General features: G+C 32.0%; 1 protein-coding gene across 3 annotated transcripts in view; it reads right to left on the minus strand.

Moving 5' to 3' along the window:
- Positions 1 to 834: 834 nt before the first annotated feature.
- The window catches only part of LOC127718034 (uncharacterized), a 55,999-nt gene continuing 28,910 nt past the window's right edge, over positions 835 to 27,923 (minus strand). The window contains exons 3-6 of one of the 3 annotated variants that reach the window (XM_052223928.1): positions 21,861 to 21,934; positions 16,942 to 17,220; positions 15,533 to 15,640; positions 835 to 1,656 (exon numbers count right to left, since the gene is read on the minus strand). In XM_052223928.1, the coding sequence (XP_052079888.1) occupies positions 1,491 to 1,656; positions 15,533 to 15,640; positions 16,942 to 17,220; positions 21,861 to 21,934 (627 nt within the window). In that variant the 3' untranslated portion in view covers positions 835 to 1,490. Of the gene's footprint in view, positions 1,657 to 7,370; positions 7,683 to 11,649; positions 13,823 to 15,532; positions 15,641 to 16,941; positions 17,221 to 21,860; positions 21,935 to 27,923 lie in introns of those variants that run through there. The other 2 variants (XM_052223929.1, XM_052223927.1) reach the window with 2 other exon arrangements.

Genomic DNA, 27,923 nt, shown 5'->3' on the forward strand with positions numbered 1-27,923 from the left:
TATTTGATTTTCATTGCTATTTATAACGCATTATTCTAGAGAAATTTTTCCTAAATAGATGATTAATACCCTTTGAAACATGCTCATCTATTGAATGGTTGCCGGTAGAGGGAGTTAGAAATATAAATAGAGGATATACACAGACATGCAATAGGCATATTCAAATCCAGTGTACGAAAATATCGAAGTGTAAAGTTTAATGTAATCAAATGATTTGGAGTCATTATTTTGTACTCCAATTGTTCCTGAGCATGTAATGAACAAGTTTGACTGTGCATGTAAAAAACTTATTTCAGACGGAGTAGCACATCCATTTTTTACACCGATGGTGTTTACAGAGCCCGGTAATTTATATACGATAAAATTATCAATCCTTTAAATAAACCTATTCTAAAAGGTTACCATTTCAACACTGTAATTATATATTTTTGAATATTGTTTTTATTTGTATAAATATTGATTTTTTTATCAGTAAATTAAAACCATACTAGATAGTACTGTTATACACATATACATTTTCACGGTACTACAATCTGTCGATACTTATATTTTGGTAGTGCACAAGGTCATGTTTTTTCTCTGACTTGTTAATGACGTGTTTGTACTAAATCTATTTGATGTCGGGTGTGTACTTATCAATACACTAGTCTTAGCTACATGATATCTGTTATTAGTTGTTATTGGCATTGAACTAGCTGTCAGTAACTATGAGTACCCTCAGTTCTGAACTTTGTGTCTTTTCTGTTGTTAGGGATGTATACATACGCCACGTCCGGTCTGTGTTTTTGTTAGATGTTTTTTTCTGCTTTGTATCGATCTGATGAGTTAAGTCATTTTCTACTGATCTTTATAGTTTTTTTTTCTGGTGTGCTGTAACTCCACTGCTGTAACTCCACTGTTCCATGTTAAGGGACGGTTGCGCTCACGAACATATTTAACCCCGCCAAATTCTTTATGTGCCTTTTCCAAATCAGGAGACTGTAGTTCAGTGGTTGTCGTTGGTTCATATCTGTCATATTTGTTTTTCGTATATCGTTTTGTTATAAATTCAGCCGTGAGTTTTCTCAATTAAATTGTTTTATGTTTTTCATGTGGGGCCCTTTATAGCCGACTATATGGTATGGGTTTTTCTCATTGTTGAAGGCCGTGAGGTTGCCTATAACTGCTTATATCTACTTAATTTGAATGTGGGTTGATAGTTGTCTCATTGACAGTCATACCAAATCTCCTTATTTTTATATGATGAGGTTGTTTCATCACTAAAACTAATCTGTAGAACAAACAATTCATAGAAAAAGGATTATAACAAAGAGCATCACCCATATTTTTTTTTATACTCTCTCATAAAGTCTTCAAATGTTTTTGAAGAAACTAGCCATCATTTACAGGCTAGACCTTTTTCTGAAAAAAAATGTTGCCTGTAATTTTAGTTTTATCACATGTTTTCCTTTTTGAATATCTTGCTTTCGAATGTGAAAATCAAAATTTGATCATCCGTTATTTACACATTTACAACATCCACTGAAATAGAAAAGTTCGATTTCCAGGTCATCAATTTCGTCCGCTAAAGATGGTGGTATTGGCTTTTTGATAACAACAGCGGAAGCAAGTGCTTGCTCATGCATACATCGACATCCAGTACAACCTGCAGCTTGGCTGAAATGATAAAAGAAGGAAAGTGACAAACTTTATGGGACAAGCTGATTTTGGTCTATCGTAGATTCCATGAATAGATAGTCAGCCTAAGGATAACAGAACGGAAATGACGCTAAAATTCACATGTGTTCAGTTCTGAAAAACCTCTCTGAATAGTCTATGACCTTTTTATGCAGTTTGAATCAACGTTTACTTTCGAATATTTTCGAATAAAACATCAATAATTATGTTTGTCTGTAGCGGTTGTTCGGTGTTGGCATTTGTAGACTTTATAGAATTAAAGAAGAGGAGGTTTACTAAGGACCCTACTCAGTTTATAAATTGAAATGTTACACAACTATGTGATAATTCGCTTAATATTAATGTATGTATTAAAGTATAGTTAAACTTTGGGTCTGTCAAACACTATAAACATATGTGATCTAACGGATGATATATAGCTTAGATTTATTTATTTATTTTTGAACAAATGACAGCAATAGCCTAAATTTCAGGAGATTGACTTCATGCGGGTATGTTGTGCCAAATAGATAATTATGAAATGTGTTTGATAAACATCGTGGTATTTTTTTTAGTTTGTACATCCAATATAAAATAAGGAGATGTGGTATGATTCCCAATGAGACAATTATCCACCAAAGTTCAAATGAAGTATATGTTAGCAATTATTGGCAACCGTACGGCTCTACAAAAACCATACCATATAGTCGGCTATACAAGGCCCCGACATTAATCTATACAATTTGACAAAATTTAGGATATCCAACAAAAAAAAAACTGCATGTTCAACCAAGTGTACGTCAACAGTCTTATAACTGAACAAAAAAAAAACTTAAAAACTGATCGTTTAAACATCTATATTACATAATGGTAAAACAATCTAATACGGAATTATTGAGTGATTCTTTATGATTGAATAAATCGGTACATTCTTCCGTGTAAGAGAGGTGGAAGATTACGAGGACAAACTGAAGAAAAACGACCTAATTACAAACGGGGGTGATGTCATCAGCCAGAAGGGTAAGCCGATCCTCTCTACGAGTGGCACCTGTCATGTCGATTATGTAAGTACAACTTTGAAAAAAAGTGGACAAGATTGTGTTGACGACAATTGTAAGGTCATTTTCAATGCAATTATCAAATTGTTTTGATACCTAGTTCTTTTTAACACCTGCTTGACTATTAATATATCTTTGGCAATACTTTAAATTTAGAAATCATTGCGAGGTTTTTATCATTGCGAATAATGCGACTATTTGAGAATCGCAATAATAAGAACTCGCATTCTGATATCTAGCAGATATATTTGAATGCGGCTTTTCCACAAATCGCTATAATCAATCTCGCGTTTTTATCCATTCTGCAAAAATCACAACAATAAATGCACGCAATAATTTTTGAATTTACAGTAATACATCCTTGGTAATTAAAATTTTGAGTCATTACTTAAAAATCCTTGACTTTCAAAAAGAACTTGATAATGGACGTTTATCACCTGATGTTCATTAATTTTTAATGAAAATAATTATTAAGTGATATTAATCAGGAAAAACAACGTTGCATGATCACATCGTTACGAGATGTTTAAAAGAGAGGTGAAAGATACCAAAGGAATATTCAAATTAATCATTCGAAAACAAACTGACAATACCATGGCAAAAAACGGAAAAGGACGAAACGACAAACAACATAACACACAACACAATACAGAAAACTTAAAACTGAGCAACACAAACCTCACCAAAAATCGGGGGTGATCTTAAGTGCTTCGGAAGGGTAAGCTGACCCTGTTCAACATGTAACACTTGTCGTGGTGTTCTTATAAGTATGAACCCGGCGAAACTTCTAATTCGGTAGGTTACATCCGAGGAAAAGAGGATTGAATTGTGGTTACAACAATTGAAACATATCAATTGTCATCTTTGAAACAGATATTCAAGAACGTTTAACCACTTCGTGATGACCTCAGTAAAATTTTCGAAGGAATGATTTTAACTTCACCAATTGGAAATCCTGGTTCAATAGCTTCTTTGTAAGCAGCAATCATCTATCAGGGAAATCACGAAAGATAATGAAAGCCCTGGAATATCGTAGCAACTGGGAGGTATATACTCTATATACTGGCGCTTCGAATTCTGTAATGTCGCTACATAGAAATGAAACGTTCACAACTGGGAAGCTGAAATCATCTTCTTGTTGTTAATGTCTGTTCGCAACCAACCTTCATTGCAAATTTCTATATGTTAATTAAGATATGGAGCCGACTTTACTGTATCTTTTATATCAAGTTCGATGGAAGAGATGAGTTCAACATTATCAACAAACGTGGAAATATTCAGTGAAAAGAAATCATCTATATAGCGAAACGCTTTATGTCTATAAGTTAATGGATAATTCTAGCTTCTTTTGATTTTCCTAAGCAGATCCTATTTGAAGTCAGCCTCATATGAATAAAGGAACAAGTCGGCAAGAAAAGGAGCACAGTGAGTTCCCATGTGAATACCAATTGATTTTTGGAACAAACAAGTCTTCCAAAACGTAACAAATATATTGTCAGACAAGAAATCAAGCATCTTTATAATGTCAGTTTCAAAGCATTTTTGGTTTGAATCAGAGTGATGCTTTTTTTTTGAAAAAAAATCATAAGAAACTGCTCCTACAGATATCGTAAACCAACTTTTTTTTAAAGGTAATGATCTGTTATTTATTCATTTAACACCTGCATTTTACATGTTTTAGTCGATAACATTAAAAATTTGCGAAGAATTTCAAATAGCTCTATGACAAAAGTTATCCATTCCGTGCCTCATTAACTCTGAATACAAATACTCAACGATTTAAATACAACACTTTTAAAAATTAGTATTGATAAAATTGGGTGGGCAACCCAAAAAGACATCATAGGTTAATGTGACAATAACTGGGATCCAGCAGCCGAAACTGTGTAAACACTAATCACAGACATTACAACACAAATGATTAAAAAAAATCAAGCAAACAGACAAATAAGTCTAACAAAGAAGCCAACAAAAAAGGTGTAGATAGTAAATATTTGACAATGAGTGTACACGTGCTTCAAGGAGGAGTTGGACATAGCTCGTGACGTGAATGTACATTCTTGTATCATAATTTATGAGCTCTTGTTGTGAATTTTTTTTTACTATAAATTACTGATATAATGTATATATCAAGCATGTCAATATTTCTTAATCAAGTACAAAACATAAACTTGTAACCGTTCGAATACTCAAATAGATTTAACCAAAAACCAATGCCAAATAATGTTCAACTAAAAAAGTCATTTGCCGCTGTGAGTCATTACTGTTTTTCGTTAGTTGTTATAGCATAAATCAGACCGCCATTTTTCTCGTCCGTATTGTTTCATGTTTGTCATTCCACGAGCTTTGATAAGTTACAATAATGTGTTGATTTGCTCAATGGTGAAGGCTACACTGTCTCATGTAGTTTTGAGCATAACGGTCTTTTACTTTGTTTGGTGGATAGTTGTCACAATTGCAATCTGCCAAATTCTCCTTATTACTATATAGAAAAGAATGGGTGTATGAATTTTCAACAACGGTGTAAAATTCCGTACACCCTGATTACACCAAGATAACGAATTTATTTTTTATGAACAATTCTTTTACTCATTTTTAAACCAGAATGTAATATTAAAGAATGGAAATGAAAAATTTCCAGTTTAACATTTTTTCAGTGTCGATGTTGCCGCGCATTGTCAAATACTTTTTTTCTTTATTTTTGGGAAATTTCAAAATATTTTTGTGTTCTTTTGAATTTTCGAAGGAAAAAAATTGTAAAATATTTTTTTTTGATTTTTTTAAAATTTTTGTCCTCAAATTTATTTATTTTTAATTTTTATTTTTAAAATTTTTTTTTTTTTTATTTTATTGATTTTTTTTGTGGAAATTTTATTTTTTTTCTTTATTTTGGCAAAATTTTATTTTTTAAAATTTTTTGGCAAAATTTTATTTATCCCGGGGTGAACAAGGGTTGGGTGTTATTTACACCGGGGAAATTAACCAATCAGATTGCAGTATTTTTGCTGCATAAGAAATAATGTTTTTTATTCAACGAGGGCATTAAGTGTTACCATTATTCGTCCGTACGTCCGATCGTTCGTACGTTCCAAAATTTGTTTCCGTTCTCTAACTTTAGTTTGCCTCAAGTAGATATTATGAAACTTATACACAATGCTTATTACCATAAAAACACTGATCAAGTTCGAATTTGGGTGGCGTCACTTTTATCGTTCTGGAGTAATGTCCCTTTATATATGGAAAAATGATGAATTTTTCACTGCTGTTCGCTAACTTTAGTTTACCTGAACCAAATTTCATGGAACTTATACTCAATGCTTATTACCACCAAACTCAGATCAAGTTCTGATTGGGTGGCATCACTTTTATCGTTCTTGAGTTATGCGCCCTTTATAACTGTATATCCAAGCGGGGGCATCATCTGTGTCCCATGGACACATTCTCAATTTATTTATGATTAAGTTTTTGATGATACTCATTAACTATCTGACAAACAACTTACACCATAATTATGAAACATGTTAAAAAGATACAGAAGAATGATACGAAATCAATTTTACATGTTATATAAAAGTAAAAATCATCACTTGTACTATGAAAGCATAAAATCATGCTAAAAAGTGTTTACAAAATTATTATACTCAAAGATGAATTAAAAAAAAAAGAGATCTTTTCAATCAAAATTAATAATCATTTCATACATAATCACTATCACAACAACCTGGTTGTACAATCATTATTTTCATTGATTAATATCCATTTATTAAAATTTGTGTCTTATGTTAGTGAATTCTCCGCAAAAAAAGAAGGAATACTGTTCGATGAACAAAACAAATGAATCTTATTCATGAAGAGTAAAACATTATATTTGAAAAAGAAACGTCTGTTTATTGTGTTTCGCAATTCGATAGTTGCTATAAAATAATAATAAAATGATAAAAGGCTCATACCGTATACTAAAATATACACGCTACTAGTGTGGACTGAAGTGGTAGTATTTGATTTTCATTGCTAATTACTACGTATAATTCTAGAATAGATGAATAAAACCTTAGAAAACACACTTATCTATTTGTTCGAGAGTTAAATAGAAGATAAACACAGACAGGCAGTAGGCATACTTAAATCGTGTGTACGAAAATATCGAAAAGTAAAGCTTAAATAAGAAGAGAGGCGAAAGATACAAAGGGGACATTCAAACTCATAAGTCGAAAATAAACTGACAACGCCATGACAAGAAAAGAAAAGAAAAGACCAACAGAGAAACAAAAGTACATACAACACAACATTGAAAACTAAAGACTAAGCAACACAAACCCAACCAAAAACGGGGGGGGGGGGGGATCGCAGGTGCTCCGGAAGGGTAAGTAGATCCTGTTCCACATGTGGCATCTGTTGTGTTGCTCATGTTAGTATAAACCTGGTGTAAGTCTAATTCGGTAGGTCACATTCGGTGAAAAGGGGACGGGATTGTAGCTACGATTGTAGTTAATCAAATCAAATGAACTGGAGTCATTATTTTGTACTGCAATTGCTACTGAGCCTGAAATGAACTATGATGATGTTGTATCATCATTAGAGATAGTCTGATGAAAAAACAAGTCAGGACAAGCTTATAACAAATAGCATCAACTATACTTTTTTAATATTCTCTGATAACGTGTTCAAATGAGTTTAAAGAAACAAACCATCATTTACGGGCTAGGCTTTCTTTTGAAAAAAAAATTGTGCTTGTAAATTCAATTTTATCACATTTTTCCTTTATGGATATATTGCTTCTGAATGTAAAACACTATATTTGATCATCCTCTATTTACGCATTTACAACAACCATTGAAATAGAAAAGTTCAATTTCCAGGTCATCAATTTCGTCCGCTAAAGATGGTGGAATTGGCTTTTTGATAACAACAGCGGAGTTAAGTGCTTGCTCTTGCATACATCGACATCCGCTACAACCTACAGTTTGGCTGAAATGACAAAAGAAGGAAAGTGACACACTAAATGGGACAAGCTGATTTAGGTCTTTGGTAGATTCCATGAATAAGTAGTCAGCTCATACCTGATAGAAAGGAAATGACGTTAAAATAGACTTGTGTTCAGTTCAGAAAGACTTTTTTTGGCAGTATGAATCATATTTTCGTATATTTTCGAAAGAAACATGAATAATTTATGTTTGCCTGTAGAGTTTGTTCGATGTTGGCATTTGTTGATCTTTTAGATTTAAAGGAGGGAGAGTAGGTTTTCTAAGGACGTTGATATATACACAAATATGTGATTGCTTAATGATTATGTATGCATTCACGTATATTTAAAGTGTTGGTCTGTCAAATACTATAAACATATGAGATTTAACGGTAGATATATTCGTAGATTAAATTCTTTATTTTTTGAACAAATGAGAACAATTGCAGAGATTTCAGAAATGCATAGAACTTCTTGCGGGTATGTTGCACCAAATAGATAATTATGAAATATGTTGTGATAAACATCGTTGTAAATGATTTAGTTTATACCTCCCATGTATTTTTTCCCTTCAAAAGGGCGTAAAGGGACGTTCTTTTAGTGTTTGCTGTGATCTAATGGATTACAAAACTATCAGTTTTTTTTTTTAAATACCTGATTGTAAACATTGAAGAAAAGATGAAATGTCAGTCCAAATAAGTCCATGTAGACCATTATCAAGCCCTGTCCCTTTTGATAAACCACTGGCCTTCATACAGAATGCCAATTATTTCACAGCATAGTTTTATTACTAAGCTAATTAAATTGACAAAGTTTAGGATATCAAAGTAGAAAATCTGCATGTTAAACCAAGTGTTCACCATCAGTCTTTTGACTAACCAAATCAATTGCAGAAAAATTAATCGGTTAAACATATATATTACTTAATGGTTATACAATCTACAATACGGAATTATTGAATGATTCTATATGCTTCTATGAAAACGGTACATTCGCCCGTGTAAGAGAGGCGGAAGATACTATGGAATATTCAACAAGTTGAACACAGACTGAAAAACATAACTAAAAACGACCAAAATACAAACGGGGGTGGTTGCATGTGCTCCAGAAGGATAAACCGATCCTCGCCACATGCGGCACCCGTCATGTCGCTTATGATAGTACACCTTTGGTGAAAAGAGGACGGAATTGTGGTGACAAACTTGTGAGGTCATTTTCAACACAATTATCAAATTGTTTTGACATCTAGATCCTTGTGAACACTTCCTTGACTATAAACACATCTGTGCCATTAATACATCCTTAGTAATCAACATATTGAGTTATCATACTTAGTAAATCCTTGGCGTTCAAAAAGAACTTGATTATGGACGTTTAGTAACTGATGTTCATAAACCTTTAATGAAAATGATTATTAAGTCATATCAATAAGAAAAAAAATGTTGCATGAGCATATCATTTTAAGGTTTTTAAAGGAGAAGCGATAGATATCAAAGGGATTTTCAACTCATAAATCGAAAACAAACTGACAATGCCATGGCAAAAAAACGAAGTCGACGAAACGACAAACAACAAAACACACAAAACAATACAGAAACTTAAAACTTAGCAACTCGAACCTCACCAAAAACTCAAATGCTCCAGAAAGGTAAGCAGATCCTGCCCCACAAGTGACACCCGTCGTGTTGCTCTTATAAGAATAGATCCATTTGAACGTCAAATTCGTTAGGTTACATTCGAAGAAAAGAGGACGAAACTTTGGTTACGATAATTGAAACTTATCCGTCGTCATCTATGAAACATATATTAAACAAAGTTCAACCAACTCGTCCGTAAAAATATCGAATGAATGATTTTAACCTCACCACTTGGAACTCTTGCTTCATTCGCTTCAATGAAAGCAGCATCCTTCAATCAGAGAAATCATGATAGCATACACCTTGTTGCTCATGACAGGAAAAACCGTTTGAGGTGTTGATGTTGATTATGTTTTAGATGTGTATTTCGATGTTGATTCCTAAATATTCGAAAGATCTACTCTTAAATCTTCAATCAGAATATTTATTTTAGCACTGAAAACTAAAATTTTCTATTGTTCCTCATGCTCAATTGAAATATCCGACTACATAGTCTCTTTAACAAAAGCTTTTTCTGCAAACTCAACAAAGATACCAGGCTTATAATTTTGTACGACATACGCGCGTGTTGTCCACAAAAGACCCATCAGTGACCCTCGAATAAAACATAATTCAGTAGAGAGCATTGAAGACATTGCAGTTTTGCCAACTACACCTACGTTTTTCTATTCATAAGGTGGAAAGTCCTAAGTATTTCGAACAGTTCAAATATTTGTTAACAGTTAATCTATAAAAATTACCAAATCAATGATAATGCTTGTCAATACAGAAAGAAAGACTACTTGGCTGTTGATATCCACAGGGGAAACCCTCACCAGCACTGGCATAACCTTTTAAAATTGCGAGTATGAACAATATTTAAGCATGTAAAAGTTAGTTGTTACCTACTTTAAGTACACCATCATTTGCCCATAAAGCCGTTATACAGTAATTGCAAGAAGGAACACTTCAAAATGGTTCCAGCGCAAAATAACTTCCATATAAATCTTATTAACTTTTTTTTCTTAGCGTAAGCGTTTATATTAACTCAGGAAGTACAACATGCGCATTCTTTCGGATTAGAACAGAAGGTTAATAAGAGTGATAAATATATCATTTGATAATTGTATTTAAAATATTCGAACTACATCTACATGTAGAATCTATGACAAACGTCAAGATTAAATCTGTACAATTGTCAACTTCTCATTTCTCAGCAATAATATACCCTCTGTCCTACCTTTTGGCGTTTACATAAAAATTATCTCAATTATAATGCTACACTCGTGCATGTTCACACTTTTCGGCCTTCATTAACAGGGGTGTGCGCCTAACACAAAACTGCTCCAATACAATTATGAGGAGAAAGGCTGAAACTCATACTTCAATAGTTTATGGTCACCAACACAAATTGGTTGACCGATACGATGAGTCTGTTTCATCTCACTAACTAAATAATTTCACGGTCTTAAATCTTTAGATATCAGATTAGTCGAGTTGTGTCCCATTTTGTGTGTGTGACATTTTGATTAAATGGGCGCTTACCCTATTCCTTAACATCCACTACCTAAGGTAAAGAGCTTGAGTTGGTGCCTAAGATTTTCGCTAATGTATGGACCAAGCAAACAGTGGTTGATCGCAACCATAGTCTATAACCGTTTTTGTCTATCTTTAAAACATTACTTCCCAACAATAAAACAACAATGATTAGAGAAAGTGTCATCATGATAAAAATATGAAACAGGGTAAACAAACACCTTTCAATGTATTTTAACAATAAATATATTCACTTTAAATGCATTTATTTTTCACAAATTTCTTATCGAGATTGTTCACTCTAACTTGACTTTTGACAAACTAGAAAACAATAAAGTGCAAATGTACAGTTGCATGCACAAAAAAGTGTTAACTTTATAAATTTGATAAATAAATGTTAAGATATATTCATAAACGTTATAAATTTAACAAATAAATATGAATGAAATATAAACTTTGATTACATGTTTTTTTAAGAAGACGTTTATTCAATAGTTCAAGTTGGTGAATAAAAACTGTTCCATGCATCTCCTATCATTTCTGAAAAATGATTCCTATTGTTTTTTGTATCGTAGGCTCATGAAATACTACTTTGGTAAGTAGACAACTGGATAATATGCATTTAAAACAAGTGTAGTTTAAAGTATAAGGATTCATCGATGAAACTCCATATCTGCAACAGCGATAAATTTTCTTTATCAGACTGTAAAATTCTGATTTTCATATATGGGTAAATCTACAGTGAGGAATGTTCTGACAAGAATATGTAGTGGTGTGTAATGATGACACTTGAGAAAATTCTCATATTTGCAAGATGAAATTATTGTATGTTCATCAAGTGATGAGCTACTTTAATTGGAATACCTCATTTATACAAACAATTACATATATTTGCTACAGAATGTGATAATAAGAAGGGAACAGTCAATGGTAAATACAAGCTTACGAACATACATAACAGATTATACAAACATTGACAAATATTGACAAAACATTGATTTTATAATGAACAGAAGTCAGTAGTGATATATAATGATATGACCTGCTTGCAGCTGTGTTTTTATGTTTACTTTCACATAAACATGTTGCCTTTTTTCTAGGTGATATTCATTTGATTAGTTTCGCATTATGACAAATTGCATTGTTATTGCTGGCAGCTTGACTTTTTTAAAACGGAACTTTCCAAAAATTGGTAGTAATGGCAAATATAATTGTAAAACATTGCTTCTAAAATAGCTCGAAAATATCCAATGCAAGTCATGTAGATTGCAAAGAGACAGCAAATGGTTGGTGTATATATGTATATAATATTGCCAACTTTGTATTCATTTACGTAGGTTACGTTTCAACGATATGAAGTCGCACCCCCAATGAATATTACTACAATTTGTCCCAAAAATATAACAATGGCAATTTTTGGGATTAATAAACACAACTGAATACGTTTCGTCAGTGTTATTGGCAAAATGATAATTGACAAGGAGGAAATACAGTATTTTAGGTGAATTTCAGAAATACATTATATTAAAAGAATTTAAAGGTAATTTATACAAAAGAGACTCACCAAATGAGACTAGAATGATATTCAAATCCGTCAAATTTCAATTTTGCTCAGGGAGTTGAACTTTAGTTTCTTAACATTTTTTAATTTAAAAATGATATTTCAAGAAACTTTAAGATAATATTTACCTCAAAAATGCTGGATTTGATGCGTCAACATTTTATCCTTTCAATACTTATCTTTTCGACAATTTGTTTCGATATTGGTTTACAATGCATTTGCCGTAGTTTTGTTTCCAGTTGATGCGAGTAAATATAAATTTATATATATATCTATATATTGTGTATGTGTACATATAAGCAATACACCGTTTGGTCATAAGAAAATGTTGTAGGTTTACTACAAAAAACAATGTGGTAAAAACTTGGTTTTAGTTATACAAAATCTTAACTTTAAGAAACATTTCGAAGTGCTAGGACTTCAGTGAAAATTATATATTGGTATAATATGCTATTCCAATATGATTTCCGGTGTCAAATTTGCGGTAAAAAAACATACAAAGTTTTGAGAAATAACTTTTTGGAGCTACGATTCTAAATTGTGTTGTATGTCAAGTTTTAAATTAAATCTAAAGATTGACATTTTTAATGAATATCGCATTTAAGAAAGAATATAACGAAAAGTATGTACAATATAATTATTCATGGAATCATACAAAATATTGAAGTTATATTCAACTGAAGGATTGATCTATGACCAAAGGTATATGTGTTGATATTGTACATGCAGTGCAAACTATCTATGCTATATATAAGTGAATAAATATCCCTTTAAGTTTTATTTGTATACTGAGATTTCCAAAAATATTGGACATAGAATCTAGATTATTTTTTAATCTCAGGTATGCAGGATAAAAATCCTCGTAACCTCATATAATGATTGTTTTAAGCATTGTTATATTTTCTTAACATGTAGGATTTTCAGTGCAAAAGATAATCTGCAAATTTGAGTAGCACACACAAACTTTTAGAATTTAATTTGCTAAACAAAATTTATCAAGAAAGAAGCAGTTGTGTATCTCCCCTAGAATGACATCAAATCATTTATTTGGTATCGATGCAAAGTTGATTGGAAAATTTAAAAATTATATAACTTCATTGGTTGTTCAAGTCAAGAGATGAGAAATTTTCTTCTTCGGACGATTCCCTTCATTGTTCGATTATAAAATGTTTCAAAATGTAAAAGTATCCCCTAATTTTTGCGAGAAAACTATAAGTGTTTTTGAAAAAAAAATTAGAGTGAAAATGACATCACATTAAAATGTCTTTAACCGTAATTGACGCATTTGCAGCAACCATTAAAATAAAATAAATCAATTTCCAAATCGTCCATTTGATCTGCTAAAGAAGGTGGAATGTGCTGTTTAATGACCACTGCTGAAGCTAAAGCCTGTTCATGCATACATCTGCAACCGGTACACCCAACAGCTTGACTGAAATATATATATATAGTAACATTACATACATGATCAACAATAAATGTATATTTTAAATATGGAACGGCAATTTTGAAAAAAGATAGTAAAAACCGTGTTATTTCATTTTTGTAATTTTCGCAAAAATTTACACATTGTTATGATTTACTTAGTCAATAAACCAGAATTCCAAACTTTTTATTTCTATTCACAATTTTATTTGAATTTGTCTGTGATAACAAGTCTTTTTCATTTTATACATTTGATTCTATATTTTTATCATAATTAAAAGTGAAACATAGTTTTACAAAAGTAATTGTACTTTAAGCTAAAACGTATCAAATTATTTTTTTCTTTATATCTAAAATATTGATTGACTTTTGTGCTTATTTAGTTTTTATTGCGAAATTAAGATGATCACATATTCTTCCAACAAGGTTAATAACACACAGATTATGATGTTCATCATCTGACAACAGTATCGAGTTCAAATCAAATATTAGCAGGATAAAAACGTCTTTTTCAGACAACTTACTTTTTTTTTATTTATGTCTCGATCGGTTTTAATTACTGATATAACATTGCTGTAAATATATATAACTATTCTAATACTAATTTCATGATAGGATATATCTTCAGTCTGGAGGCCTGGGTGGCCGAGTTGCCGAAGTTGATCAACTACTGTACCACTAGCCTGTTAACACTGAGATTGTGAGTTCGAGCAGGTAGGAGGTGCATCCGACTTAATTGACTATGATTTCCAGTTTCCTACCAAAAGTTTAAAGGTTCTCTCGGGGAACCTCGAATTCCCTTACCAATAAACACTGACCACCACGAAATAACCAATTGTGCTAAATGTGGCGTTAAAACGTAAAAAAGCAATCATCAATCACCAGTCTGTACATAAATGTGGCGTTAAAACGTAAAAAAGCAATCATCAATCACCAGTCTGTACATAAATGTGGACACTTACTGTGAAGAACAATACAACACATTGAGCACTATAAACCAAACCAAGCAAAGCGTGATATAAACAAAAATACATTTACTACAGAGATCGATATCTCAGTATATTTCTGATTATTTTCATTAGAATTGTTGTTTTTATTACATATATTATTTTTGATTTTATTATAATTGAGAAAAATTAGAATTTGGATCTGTCACCAATGGACATTGGTCAGTTGATTAAAATAATGATAAAAAAATAAGAGTCTCTTCAATTTTATAATTTTTCTTTACTTCATCAATTAAACAAATAGTTACAGATTATTACTCTTTTAAGTTAGTTATATAAGAAATAAGTTATGAAAACTTTTATAGAAAGTGACACTTATTATCTTTTAAACTTTCAGATAAGGTATCTGCCTTTCAAATCTTTTCCCTAAATCAATTTACTGAACAGTTACAAATGTACATTTTAATTTTGTGTTTTACATTGTAAGTCAAGAACTATTAAAAAAAAATCTATATTTGCACAATTTTCAAACTTCATAAGAATGAGAAGGGAATGTACTAGTCAACAATGAGAGGACTACAGAAATACCAATGTCTTAAGATCAAGTGTTTTGCCAATTATTTCATGTCATCGTTTATATACACGAATATGACATTTGAAACTTAGGTTATTTCCCTTTCATCCATAGTTTTGACATTATTTCCCTACAGTTGTCGTTGTTTTAATAAATATCTCGTATTAGATTTAAAAAACTAACCCGTTGTTCTTACCTGCAATTTTCTACTTTAAAAACCTGCCTCATTCCTGGGAGATGGAGTAAATTTCTATTATCACCGTTCACACTGGGTTTTAAATCTGGTGTTTCGAAGAAAACGTTTCTGAAATATTTATATTACAATATATAAATGTGTAAATCAATAAACATATCAAATGCCACATTTCATTGTATAAGTTACTAAGATATGATATGATATTTCATAAAGTTAACAAAACAAGCGGTGAAAGATACCAAGGAGACTATCAGAATTCACAAGTCGAAATTCATAAGGCACTTCATAAAAAACTAAAGACTGACCAACACGAACTCAACAAAAGACCCCCGGATTAATTGTCCTACTTTATACATTTTTAACGTTTAATGGATTTCCTTTGCAAGTGGTATAGTGTACCGAAAGATGTGAAAAACAGCCACTAATGAGGAAACGTACTGTAAATATAGGGGATTCATGTAGTAAAAGATGTTTAACCCCGCCGCATTATTGCGCCTATCCCAAGTCATGAGCCTCTGGTCTTTGTTAGTCTTGTATGTTTTTTTAATTTTAGTTCATTTATAATTATGTCTTGGGGTTTAGTGTGACGTCCATTTTCACTGAACTTGTACAAAATTAGTATTTAGGGGCCAGCTGAAGCCCGCCTCCGGGTGCGGGATTTTCTATCTGTGTTGAAGACCCATTTGTGGCCCTCGGCTGTTTTCTGCTCTTTGGTCGGGTTGTTGTCTCTTTGACACATTCCCCATTTCCATTCTCAATTTTAGTACTTACAAATGAGTTCATTTACATAATATAGAAAATATGGAGACAAGTTATGAGTGGTAATAAAACAACTATTTACTTCAGACCAAATGACGGGGAGGAAAGCAACTATATAACATAAACAGATGGCGTGAAGATCTGTTGGAAACGACCAGTTCCTCATATTGGCGGGAAGCACAAAAAACACAAGTTTCCCAATATAAGAGTACTCGCAGTTCCTGCAAATTAGGTTAAAGCCAATTTCAACAAAATTATAAACTATGTTATGGGATTTAAGACGCAGAATAAAAAGGCATTATACTGATGTTTAATACTCATTTGTCTAAATTTAAAGCAGACAACGCTTACAATACGGTATGGGTTTTGTTAATTTTCAAGGCCATTTAGTGTCGTACAGTTGTGTCCATCCCCGTCCGTTGTTAATCAAACTACATCAACCTTATCTTTGAAAGTTTGAAGTAAAAATGAATAGATAAGCAAAACACTAGTCGAAATGTGACTATGTGCATCAATAAGAGTAAACATATAGCATTCGTCACATGATTTGCAAGACTCAAATAGTAGAACCATTTTAAGCAAAGAACATAAATAAACCGGTAACTTAGTCAGATAAAATTTAACATTCCATCTTGATTGGCACTACTTACGTTACACAACATGCGTGCATGAAATCATCGTTATTTCCTGATCCTCCTCCGGCTTGTCGTTTAAATCTCATATTATGAAATGGTCCGTATCTACGACGGCAGTCTACATTACAATGGTAATTATAAGGTGCCATGCTTTGGGTTGACACAGGTATTTTATTTTTTGAACCATATAAGATAAGTCTTTCATATTCTAATTGTTCTGATGGTGTTCGAAAATATCCAGGAAAATATTTTTGTAAATTGTCTTTTGTTATTGTTGTAAATTTGCGGCTAGTTCTGAAATAGAAATCATAAACATAGAAATAAGAGGTTTTTTTAGGATAAGGTATCTTTTTGGGGTTTGTACTTGGATGATAAAAAAATCAACATTTTTTTTTCGTAAATAAAGATGTTTTAAATTTCTCACTAAACAATTAGGAATAAAGTAATTATAAGCTTAAGGTTTGTTTCAATGTTTCTCGTTTTTTATATAGATTAGACCGTTGGTTTTTCCCGTTTGAATGGTTTTACACTAGTAATTTTTTGGGGCCCTTTATAGCTTACTGTTCGGTGTGAGCCAAGGCTCCGTGTTGAAGACCGTACTGTGACCTATAATGGTTTACTTTTATAAATTTTGACTTGGATGGAGAGTTGTCTCATTGGCACTCATACCACATCTTCTTATATCTATAAATGATATGCCATTAAAATATAGCTATAAGGAATAAATAGATTTGAGCAAAACATGTATTTTTATAGTTTGTTGTTATGTTGTGCTTTTACAGGACTGTCCCAGGTTAGGGAGAGAGTTGAGTGCTCATAAACATGTTTAACCCAGTCACATTTTTCATGTGCCTGTCCCAAGTCAGGAGCCTGTAGTTCAGTGATTGTCGTGGGTTCAGATCTGTTTTTCGTTAATTCTTTTGTTTTAAATTAGGCCGTTAGTTTTCTCAATTGAATTGTTTCATATTTTACATGTTGGGGCCTTTTATAGCCAACTATACGGTATGAATTTTTCTCGTTGTTGAAGGCTGTATGGTTGCCTATAATTGCTTTCATCCACTTAATTTGAATTTTAGTGGATAGTTGTCTAATTGGCAATCATACCACATATCCTTAATTCTATATTAACATAGAACATTATAGTTCTCCAAATTTTCATTGTAGTCGAGTTTCTTAGCATAAAATACGTTTAACTTCGTTTATTTTCATGTCGTTGCAATCGTTGAAGCTTTTTATATAAAACTGTCACTTTTAAAAGTAAACAAATGCTTAAAGCATTCTAGTCAAATATAGAAAACATGCATCTTCGAAAATATTTATATAACAATTCGTATTATGAAAAGAAAAGTTAAACCTTGAACGATTATCTGAATAATTCAAAGCTGTTGATTTATGCATTCAGGGGAATTTTCAAATCTACGACTTACAATGAGCTCAGTGGTTTCTAGCCTTTACATAAAAACCCGAGGTTGTGAATGCTTTATCGTCTCTTCATGACAAATGTGTTGTTGTTCCAGAAGACAAAGCCTCTAATAATATTGTTTTTATATGCAAATATTATCATTTAAGATGTCATACTCGTGTTCTTGTATTGCAAAGCAACAATACGAATCCAACATATACCTTACATCCTTCACGGAAAATAATATTTTAGAAAAATCACCAATTTGTCCTTTTCTCATTTAGTATTCACATAAAAAGGGCGATAAAAAATCTCCCGTCTTTATACTGCATACCTCAAGGTAGATATATATTAAGGTCCAGATATTCGACAAAACATCTTTCTTAAGTTCTAACCACTTTTCTTTCTACTGTTTAGGATGAAGTTTAGGTATATTCGACCAACGATGTCAATCAGATTCATAAAACTTCTAAAGATCTGCTACAAAATCTTCAATCACAATCTTAAAACAATTGCAGTAATATCAACACTTTTGATGTTGAAGGCTTAGATACAACAAATTATGGCAAATTTTGATCTTCGAAATTTAATTTGATTAATAGACTCTTTCAAGTTTGATTATCACTTCCCTGAGTCAGATCATGTCGAATAAAAGTAACAATTTAACTCTGGTACGTCCTTATTATGGATTTATCTCCACCAGCTCAAAACACACAAAAGTTTGAAAGCCAGGGTGAAATAATATAAGGTCCACTTTGCTAAAGGGAGCTGGAAACTTAGTTTCTTAATAACTTCTATAAAGCTTATGATACCCTCGGACGCGCATAGTCCGCCAGCAGCGGAATCAAAGCCGAAAACAAATGAAATTGTATGAACTATATACGGATTGAGGTTCGCTGAGGTGTACGGCAAACATGTCTTGCAATGCATGCATCACATGTTGCACGATTCACATGATATATCTAGTAATAATAGCATTAACGGTACTATTTTAAGTGCAAACAAAATCGCAATAATGACATCAATAACCTGACGTCAGAAATAAACGTGTATGACGCAAAGGTGCAAAAAATATTGTTGTACGACGTAAAAAGTTGTCGCAAAATCTCCTGTCAAGTGTCACAGATTCCCAAATAGCAATAAGGAATATTTCCATACTAAAACCATTTATAACTTGTCTAAGTTTAACTAAAGGTGCTTAGCGAATGAACCGTAACAGATAGTGCATTTTATTATTGACTAATGTGCCATTTGGTCATCTCATTGACATTTGTCCATATATACACTCCTATGTACATTAATTGAAATATAAAAAAATGTATGCCATTGCAACCATATGATATCGTAGGCTAATACAATTTTAGTACTCTGTAGATGTGTAATTTCCTATAAAAATTCCTCTATGACATTGTTTGACATTCTTAACAAGGAAATAACACAGCTTTAGTATGCCCTATAAACCTTGTGAACTCTTCTGCTGGAAAACACGAAAATAGAATTTATTGATAATTTCTGGATGGGAATTGTACATCTATCAAAAAAATTGTACGCATTTTAACTTAATAAGGAAATGAAAGTTCATACTTTTAAAGTGTTATTTCATTAAACTCTTGGTGTACTATAAGAGTGCAGTTTTCAAAAGTACAATCAATAATCAGACATGCATTGATAAGTTGATAAATTTTGTTCATCAAATTATACGGGTGTCGCATCTAACGAAGATATGTCTTCAGTTAAGTACTCATGAGAACAATTCAGATTGAAAAGATTAAGGTTTAAGTGTTTGCTTTTGGTGTAAGTCTGTTTTTTGTTGCTAGTACTCCTGGCAATTATTGCCTAAATGCGTCACATTCTTTTATTGGTTTTTTAAATAATTTTATGATCCTTATAAACAATTTTATTTCGTTTATCCTACTAATTATCTGGGTATGTGACTGCTTTCTGACAGTAACCAAGCATATGAGTTTCAAATTTGTGTTTTTGTAGGTAACTTTGTGACGTCGAAAAATGTATGATATATGCAGGTTGTATATCGAAGGCAGTTCAAACAACTAGTCTTATTACTTTAGATCTAATAAAAACATTAGCGTTAATTGACGTTGTTGCCTAGTTTATGTACAAAATATTGATGGAAAATTTCAAAGTTCAGGGGATACATGGGAAAGTAAAATTCAAAGGCAAAACTTCCAGTAGAATCAATAAGAAAAGCATGTCAAGGTATGTTTACATCACTGTCGTCCAATACTTAAAGTCATATGAAAAAAACAAGTTTCACGGCAAGGAAATTCAAACACAAGATATAATGTTAAATGTACGACAATTAACACATTTGATCTATGACAGAGAAATTAGATCAATATTCTACGTGAGACTTTTATGATTTTAAACTAATAAAGATTCACAGATTGTTATATCCATTTGAAATACTAAGAATTTTGTACCCAAGGAGTAGATTACATTAGCTCTATTTGGCAAAACGCTTCGAAATTTTTTATTCTACATGTTTCTTATCTTCGTTCTTTGTTTAGCCTTTAACTTTAACTTTTTTATTCGAACATCACTAATGAGTCTTTTGTAGTGTACAAAATGATAACTTTTTTCTAAACATCTTATATTCAAGTACTACTACACCTATACGTTATCCCAACAACAGCTAGTTCTGTAGTAGTCGTTTGGTTCTATATTAAATCATATCAACTTTAATCAAGTAGAAAGTAACGCTATGTTCAAAGATAACTTTGAAAAAAACTTACGAAAGCTGAAAATATACTTTTTATGTTGTTAGCGTGTTCGCTGATAGTTCGACGGTTGTAGGTTCGATCCCTCGAGTGCCTCCTCGAACCAACTTATGAGCATTGCATCTTTAATGAGTTTTTTTTTTCCTATAAAACCAACGTCTGTGCAACTTGTTCATTTAGTATATCTATTATATTTGCCAGTGCCATGGTATTTAGAAATAATAGCAAAGAGTCCAAATAAAAGGGCATGCCAACCTGTGTGCTGTTATTTTGTGTTAGAGCCCGTTAACATTCAGACTCAGTGCATCAATTTTGTGCAAAACAGTATATATGTATATCTAAGTAACATGTTATCGTCCTGGATGTGTATGTTTTATTTGCTGTAGGACCTAAGGCAGCCATAAATCGATCGCTATATACTGTAAACCATCGCGGATACGTCATTTCGCCTTTAGCTCTTTCTAGTAATTTTTGCGATTTTCTAATTTCCATGATGTATTAATTTATACTTTATTCATTTAATGGAAGCTCTATGTTTGACATATTTACAACGCTTCAAACTCTAGTCATTTTTCCACTCGCAAAAATAAAGATCACTGTCTGGTTTACAGTTGGTTCATTTACCTGTTAAGTTTAGTAGACAAAAACAGTTTTATATGTCACTTTTCAATGTGCTTTGTCCATTTGGCAGAACAGTGAGAAATGTAATTGCGTTTTACAATTGAATACTTGCATATCATTTTTGATTTTCATCCAAAAAACCTTATTTCATACAAAATATAAAAAAAACTTACAATATTTTTTTCCACATTTGATTAAAATGAGTTACAGCTTGAGTCGATAATACTAATACTAATGTGATTGTCACCTGAAAATAAAACAAAACATCAAACATTGTCAAATAAATACAAACAATTTATAAAGTAATGGTTTTATGAGTATAATTATGCAAAATTAAAAATAAAGAATATGATATCATATAACAATTTTTATCAAAATGGTCGTAATTTTGAGGAGATTTGTAATTTTACCGATTGTGTCCTATTCCCGATTGTGTCCTATTCCCGATTGTGTCATATTCCCGATTGTGTCCTATTCCTGATTGTGTCCTTTTCCTGATTGTATCCTATTCCCGATTGTGTCCTATTCCCGATGTGTCCTATTTCCGATTGTGTCCTATTCCCGATTGTGTCATATTGACTGCATAAATATGGCAAGTTATGCATACATAGCAGAGAGGCTTACCCTACCGACGCAACTGACCTCATTCGTTAGAGTTCGTGCAATTCCGTCAGGTTTTGGAGTTCGTGCACTTCCGTCAGGTTTTGTTTGTTGCCTTTAGTTATCGCTATTTTGTGTATTTTTCTTTTGATCTTTTTTTGTGATACTTTTTCATATCATGCTTCTCGCTTGAGATAGAAAATTATCGTCAGAAACTAAGGGCGCACGTGACGTTGTCAATGTAAACATGAACGACCTCATAGGCAAAATTATTATTCCAGTGCCAAGAATACGTGTCTGAAATAACCTTCATATCAGGCACATTGATGAATATGTAAGGAGAAGTATGCTATGGTTGATAGTTCATAATTAATTATGAATTATGTCTGTAATAGCATAACTTTCTTATTACGTACAACATTAGACGAATGAATTATTTTTCTAAAACCATAATCATCCAAACGTTGAACCTTTATGATTAACAGGTGTCTCTTAAAGATTGATTCATTCAAAAGTATGGTCCCAGGACATGATAATTTGAAGCTTTCTCTTCCTTAGCGTTTAAAAAATGAAAACAACACGTTATATATTTCATGCGTCCGAAGAGCTTTTCTGAATTTACCTTCATCAGGAACGCTCAAAGCCGAATATTTGAAAGCCAAGAATGTATAAGATCAACTTTGCCTGAGGGAGTTTACTGTTACCCTTAGTATACATATACTTTACAAGATTTGAAAATCGGTAAACTACTGCCGCCGGAATTTAATAAGAAATTTGAACATGTTTTTGTTTTCGTCGTTAAGATCAATATGAATATTGACTTGCTTATTATTCCTTAATGAAAGACGAAGTGTATGAATTTAAATTTTATCACTTTTATATAAGTAACTTGTCTCAATTATCTCCCCTACAAAATTTGTCGCTAAAAGATGTTCGTACAGTACAGAGATTTTGTAGTCATCAATTTATTTGATAAAGGAATCATTTACGCAGACAAAGAGTGTAAAGCAAAAAGAAATCTTTGGCAGTGTCAACCATATGTTTTCTTGTTATTGTGCTATGGTCAATTTTGTATTCTTGTCTTTCTTTTTTGTTGATGTACTTTGTCTATAGAGTGTCTTTATGCCTTTTGTTTCTTTGTTGAAATAGTTTGGTTTCTTATTTATAGTGATTAAGATTATATTACAATGTTGACTGCAGTACCTCAATTTTTGACATGTTTACATATTATGTCTCTTTGTTTAGCTCACATAATGTTGTCAATATAATGGAATTCTATGCGACTGTCATACAAGTGTGATGTTTAGCTAGCTATAAAACCAGGTTTAAATAACCATTTTCTATATAAGGAAATGTCTGTACCAAGTCAGGTATATGACAGTTGTTTTCCATTCGTTTTTGACATGTTTACATATTATGTCTGTTTGTTTTCCTCACACAATGTTGTCAATATAATTGAATTCTATGCGACTGTCATACAAGTGAGAGGTTTAGCTAGCTATAAAACCAGGTTTAATCCACCATTTTCTACATAAGGAAATGCCTGTACGAAGTCAGGAATATGACTATTGTTTTTCATTCGTTTGATATGATTGAGTTTTTGATTTTGATTTTGCCATTTTATAAAGGACTTTCCGTTTTAAATTTCCCTATGAGTTAGGTATTATTATTATACAATTGAGATCCAAAATTATAATTCGTAGAAAGACTTCATAACAAAAACACAACAATGGAAAGATAACCAATACCCTTTAGAATCTTGCATGACAATCTAAGTATAAGCAAAACGAACCAATCTAAGCACCAGAATCAACTCGATGTGTCGACAGGGTAAGCAGTTGACCATCCAAACATAAAAGTATGTTTCACGTAAGAAATTTTGTTACAAATAGCTTTTCACACTAAGAATATTACTCGCTAATTCGGAAAGAGTAAATGATTTAAAAGTACTAATGCTAAATCATTTCATTTTATTTCATTGTTTATTAAACAGTGTCCAATATATTTTACTTCACAGAAGTCAAGAGCATTATACAGACCTTGAAGTATGGTATGTTAGTGCAGACAGGTTTCTATGAATGAACAATTTTATTACCAATTCGACTGTCAAACACATCCAAAACGTAAATGATATGTGATTTAGGATGACATATTATGATATCATGTATGACTTAGGTTAAACTAAGTCAATTACTTGTAGAACGAATTTGGATCACTGCAATGATTAAATAATCGTTTTGCATAAAGGCTACAAATATGAAACATATCATGCAAAATATATTTTCTGTTTAACTGGCCACCGGTGAGTTCCATGTCGATAAAACACGTGTCTGCCTTACCAAATTAAAAGCTTGATATCATTGGTAGGTCTTTACCATGTATCAAACATCTGTGAACATATTCCGATCAGTAGAAAACTGTTTTTATTATCACACTGGGATTATATTAAACGCCCTAGCTAGTAGCTATCTGACCAAATGACCAAAACAGAATAGCAAAATTCAACTAAGGTCCGGTTTGCTTGAGGGACTTGAGACCTTTTTTTAATTCGTCAATAGGAAATTTTATGGTTGTATGCACCGAAGCATTAAGTATTGAGCTGATGATACCTTCGTATACTAAAAGTCAACCAGCAGCGATATCGACCCAGTGCTAGTAAATGAAATAAACACTACTAAATCCATTGCGTCCTAAGTGATTTTTTTTTATCATCGTTAGGAATGCTAAAACCATAACATGCAACCTTTTAGTTGTCCTAAGGAGAAATTTTCGATCGGGCCTCGTTTTCGATATGTGATAAGTACATTTCTATATTGATATGTATGCAAAATAAAACCTATACTTGAACTCGTACGCCTCTTCAATTGTTAAACACGACAGGTAAACAAAACAAAGGTAGAATGTTGTAATGGGTTCTTTGCATGAATATAAATGTTCAGTTTCTAATTTTAGCACATACAAATGCTATATATCACACGTATATAAATACGAAGTCAGTTTACAAATGTCAATTGGAGAACACTTGGAATAGCATGAACTCGAACGAAACTAGAGCAGGTGCTTCGTAACGATTATAATCGCCTTCTACGCATGCGCTATCGTGATTGTTAAATTTTAAAGTTATAATTTTCAATTGTTCTAACTCATGGTGAGAATTAAGATAAGGGACAAAGTATGATGAGGCCATTAAATTCGAAAAAAAAAATAAAAGTATTATAAATCTACCAAATGTGATCATAAGACATTAGAATGTTGGACATCGGTATTTATAATTTAGAATTTTGTCTTAGATATTGGCATAAGGGATTCAATTTTCTCACATATAGAGCAAAACAGCATATACTGCCAAAGTAAAATCCTTTTGATATCTTGTCATCAAATATTTAGATATGAGCAACAGCTTTACCCAAAAAATGTGTTGCTACAAAATGTATTTTACAAAGATGTTATTGTGTGTAAAATTCTTTTCTTTGGGTAAAGCTGTACATTTTGACCAAAACAAAAATACGCGAGTGAGAGGAATATTATTTTAGGTCAAATATATAAATAGCGACATATCAATGACGTCATAGTTACATCGCAAGTGACCAAGTGTCAAGTTTATATCAACCTGTTCATTTCTCAATCATATTTTTGAAAGACTTGAATAAGTTTACTCTTTTTTCAATATTATGGGCCAAATATTTGCTATTTTCATACCTTCTCCTTTTCGTGGGCTTTCTTTGTTTACTTTCATCAGAAACGCTCATACGCAAATATGTAAAAGCCCAGGATGTATAAATACATAAAAAGTACAGGAGCTTTTATGACCAAAAGGAACCTAAAACGTACAGCCAAATTCATGAAAGGTCAACTTTGCTTGAAGGAGTCGGAACGTTTGTTTATTAATAATTTGTAATTCTTTAACAGAGAATTTAATAAAAGTTACTTAGAAATCACATAAGAGAAGGAGGTTGGTCCCTTAAAAGAAACGTTGCTATAAAATAGCCTTTTTATTTTGTAATAAATAAGCATACATTGATATTGGAATTATACTATAAGAACAAATATATTAGCAGTGGTCAATCAAATAGATTACATCACATAAAAGGACACACATCAAAATCGGATTATATTTGAGACGGGTGCCATATGTAGAGCAGGATCTGCTTACCCTTCAGGAGATCCTGAGATCACCCCCAGTTTTGGGTTGGATTCGTGTTGCTCAGTCTTTAGATTTCTGTGTTGTGTTTTTTTGTACTGTTGTTTATCTGTTGGTCTTTTTCTTTTTTAGCCATGGCGTTGTCAGTTTATTTTTGACTTGTGAGTTTGAATGTCCCTTTGGTATCTTTCGTCTCTCTTTCTAAATGGTCTATTCAATTGAATCTCCATTACTTCAACAAAGCTATATTTGTTAAAAATAAACTTTTATAATAGACTTAGTAAACATGAAAAAATCTACCATGAAATCAGGGTAAGGAAAGTAGAATCATTGTTAAACAAAATGGTCGATATGAAATTACTAGACACGCATTAAAAATGATTACATATGAGATGCAAAATTAATTGAATAAGAAAATTAATTAAATAAGCTATTTTCAACTACGTCCTTATATATATATATATATATGTGTGATGTGATAATTATTTGTCTTTTCCAGGGCGGGTTCAAATATTGTCAAATATATTAATATATTGATCATTACAGTAATGCTAGGTGTGGACAGCAATACCATAAGTTTTGATAAATTTATTACAAATGTCTGAGATATTTAATGATTGCTGTATGCATATGGAAGTAAAAGTCATGAAAGGTATCAGGACAATAACATAATGAAATCAATAGGTAGAGATCATTTTATCAAATGAAAAAAATACTGTTGGTCAAGATGACAAGAATAATTCGAAAAAAGTTAAATAACAAAAATACCTTACTCCAAGGAAAATTCAAAACGGAAAGACCCTTATAAAATGGAAAAAACAAAAGCTCTAACACATCAAACGAATGGAAAACAACTGTCATATTCATGACTTGGTACAGGCATTTCCTTATGTAGGAAACGGTGAATTAAACCTGATTTCATAGCTAGCTAAACCTCTAACTTGTCAAAAAGACTTTAACTATTACAAACATGTCTAAAAATATCCACGGTCAGGAATTTGATAAAATGTGTATTTCGCATCCAGCTTTTTACAGTAATATTATATCAAAACTAAGAAGGTAGGAAGTTGTCTATAAATCTGTTCATTTACATAAATAGACTAATTGATAATAGTTATAAGGATACGGTTGTTGTTCAATCACTGCATTTTGTCATTTCCATTACTTTCAGATTATTTTATATATAAAATAAAGGAGATGTGGTATTATTGGCAATGAGACAACAATCAACCAAAGTTCAAATGAAATGGATGTAACCCGGATTTGTTTCAGTTAAATCGATTTATGACTATTGAACAGAGATATACTACTATTTCCTTTGTTGAAGACCGTATGGTGACCCCTTCATTTGATTGGTTTGTTGTGTGGTTGTGTTGCTGTCTACTTGACGTTCATCCTACATCCTCGTTTATTCATAACTACGACTGAAAATGGGATAAGATATTTCCGAATGGTACCTGTTCCCTGTCCGAGTGTAGTATCTGGTGTATTGTAT

This window comes from Mytilus californianus, unplaced genomic scaffold (genome assembly GCF_021869535.1).
Source record: "Mytilus californianus isolate M0D057914Y unplaced genomic scaffold, xbMytCali1.0.p SCAF_10, whole genome shotgun sequence".
In the NCBI taxonomy this organism is placed as follows: domain Eukaryota; kingdom Metazoa; phylum Mollusca; class Bivalvia; order Mytilida; family Mytilidae; genus Mytilus; species Mytilus californianus.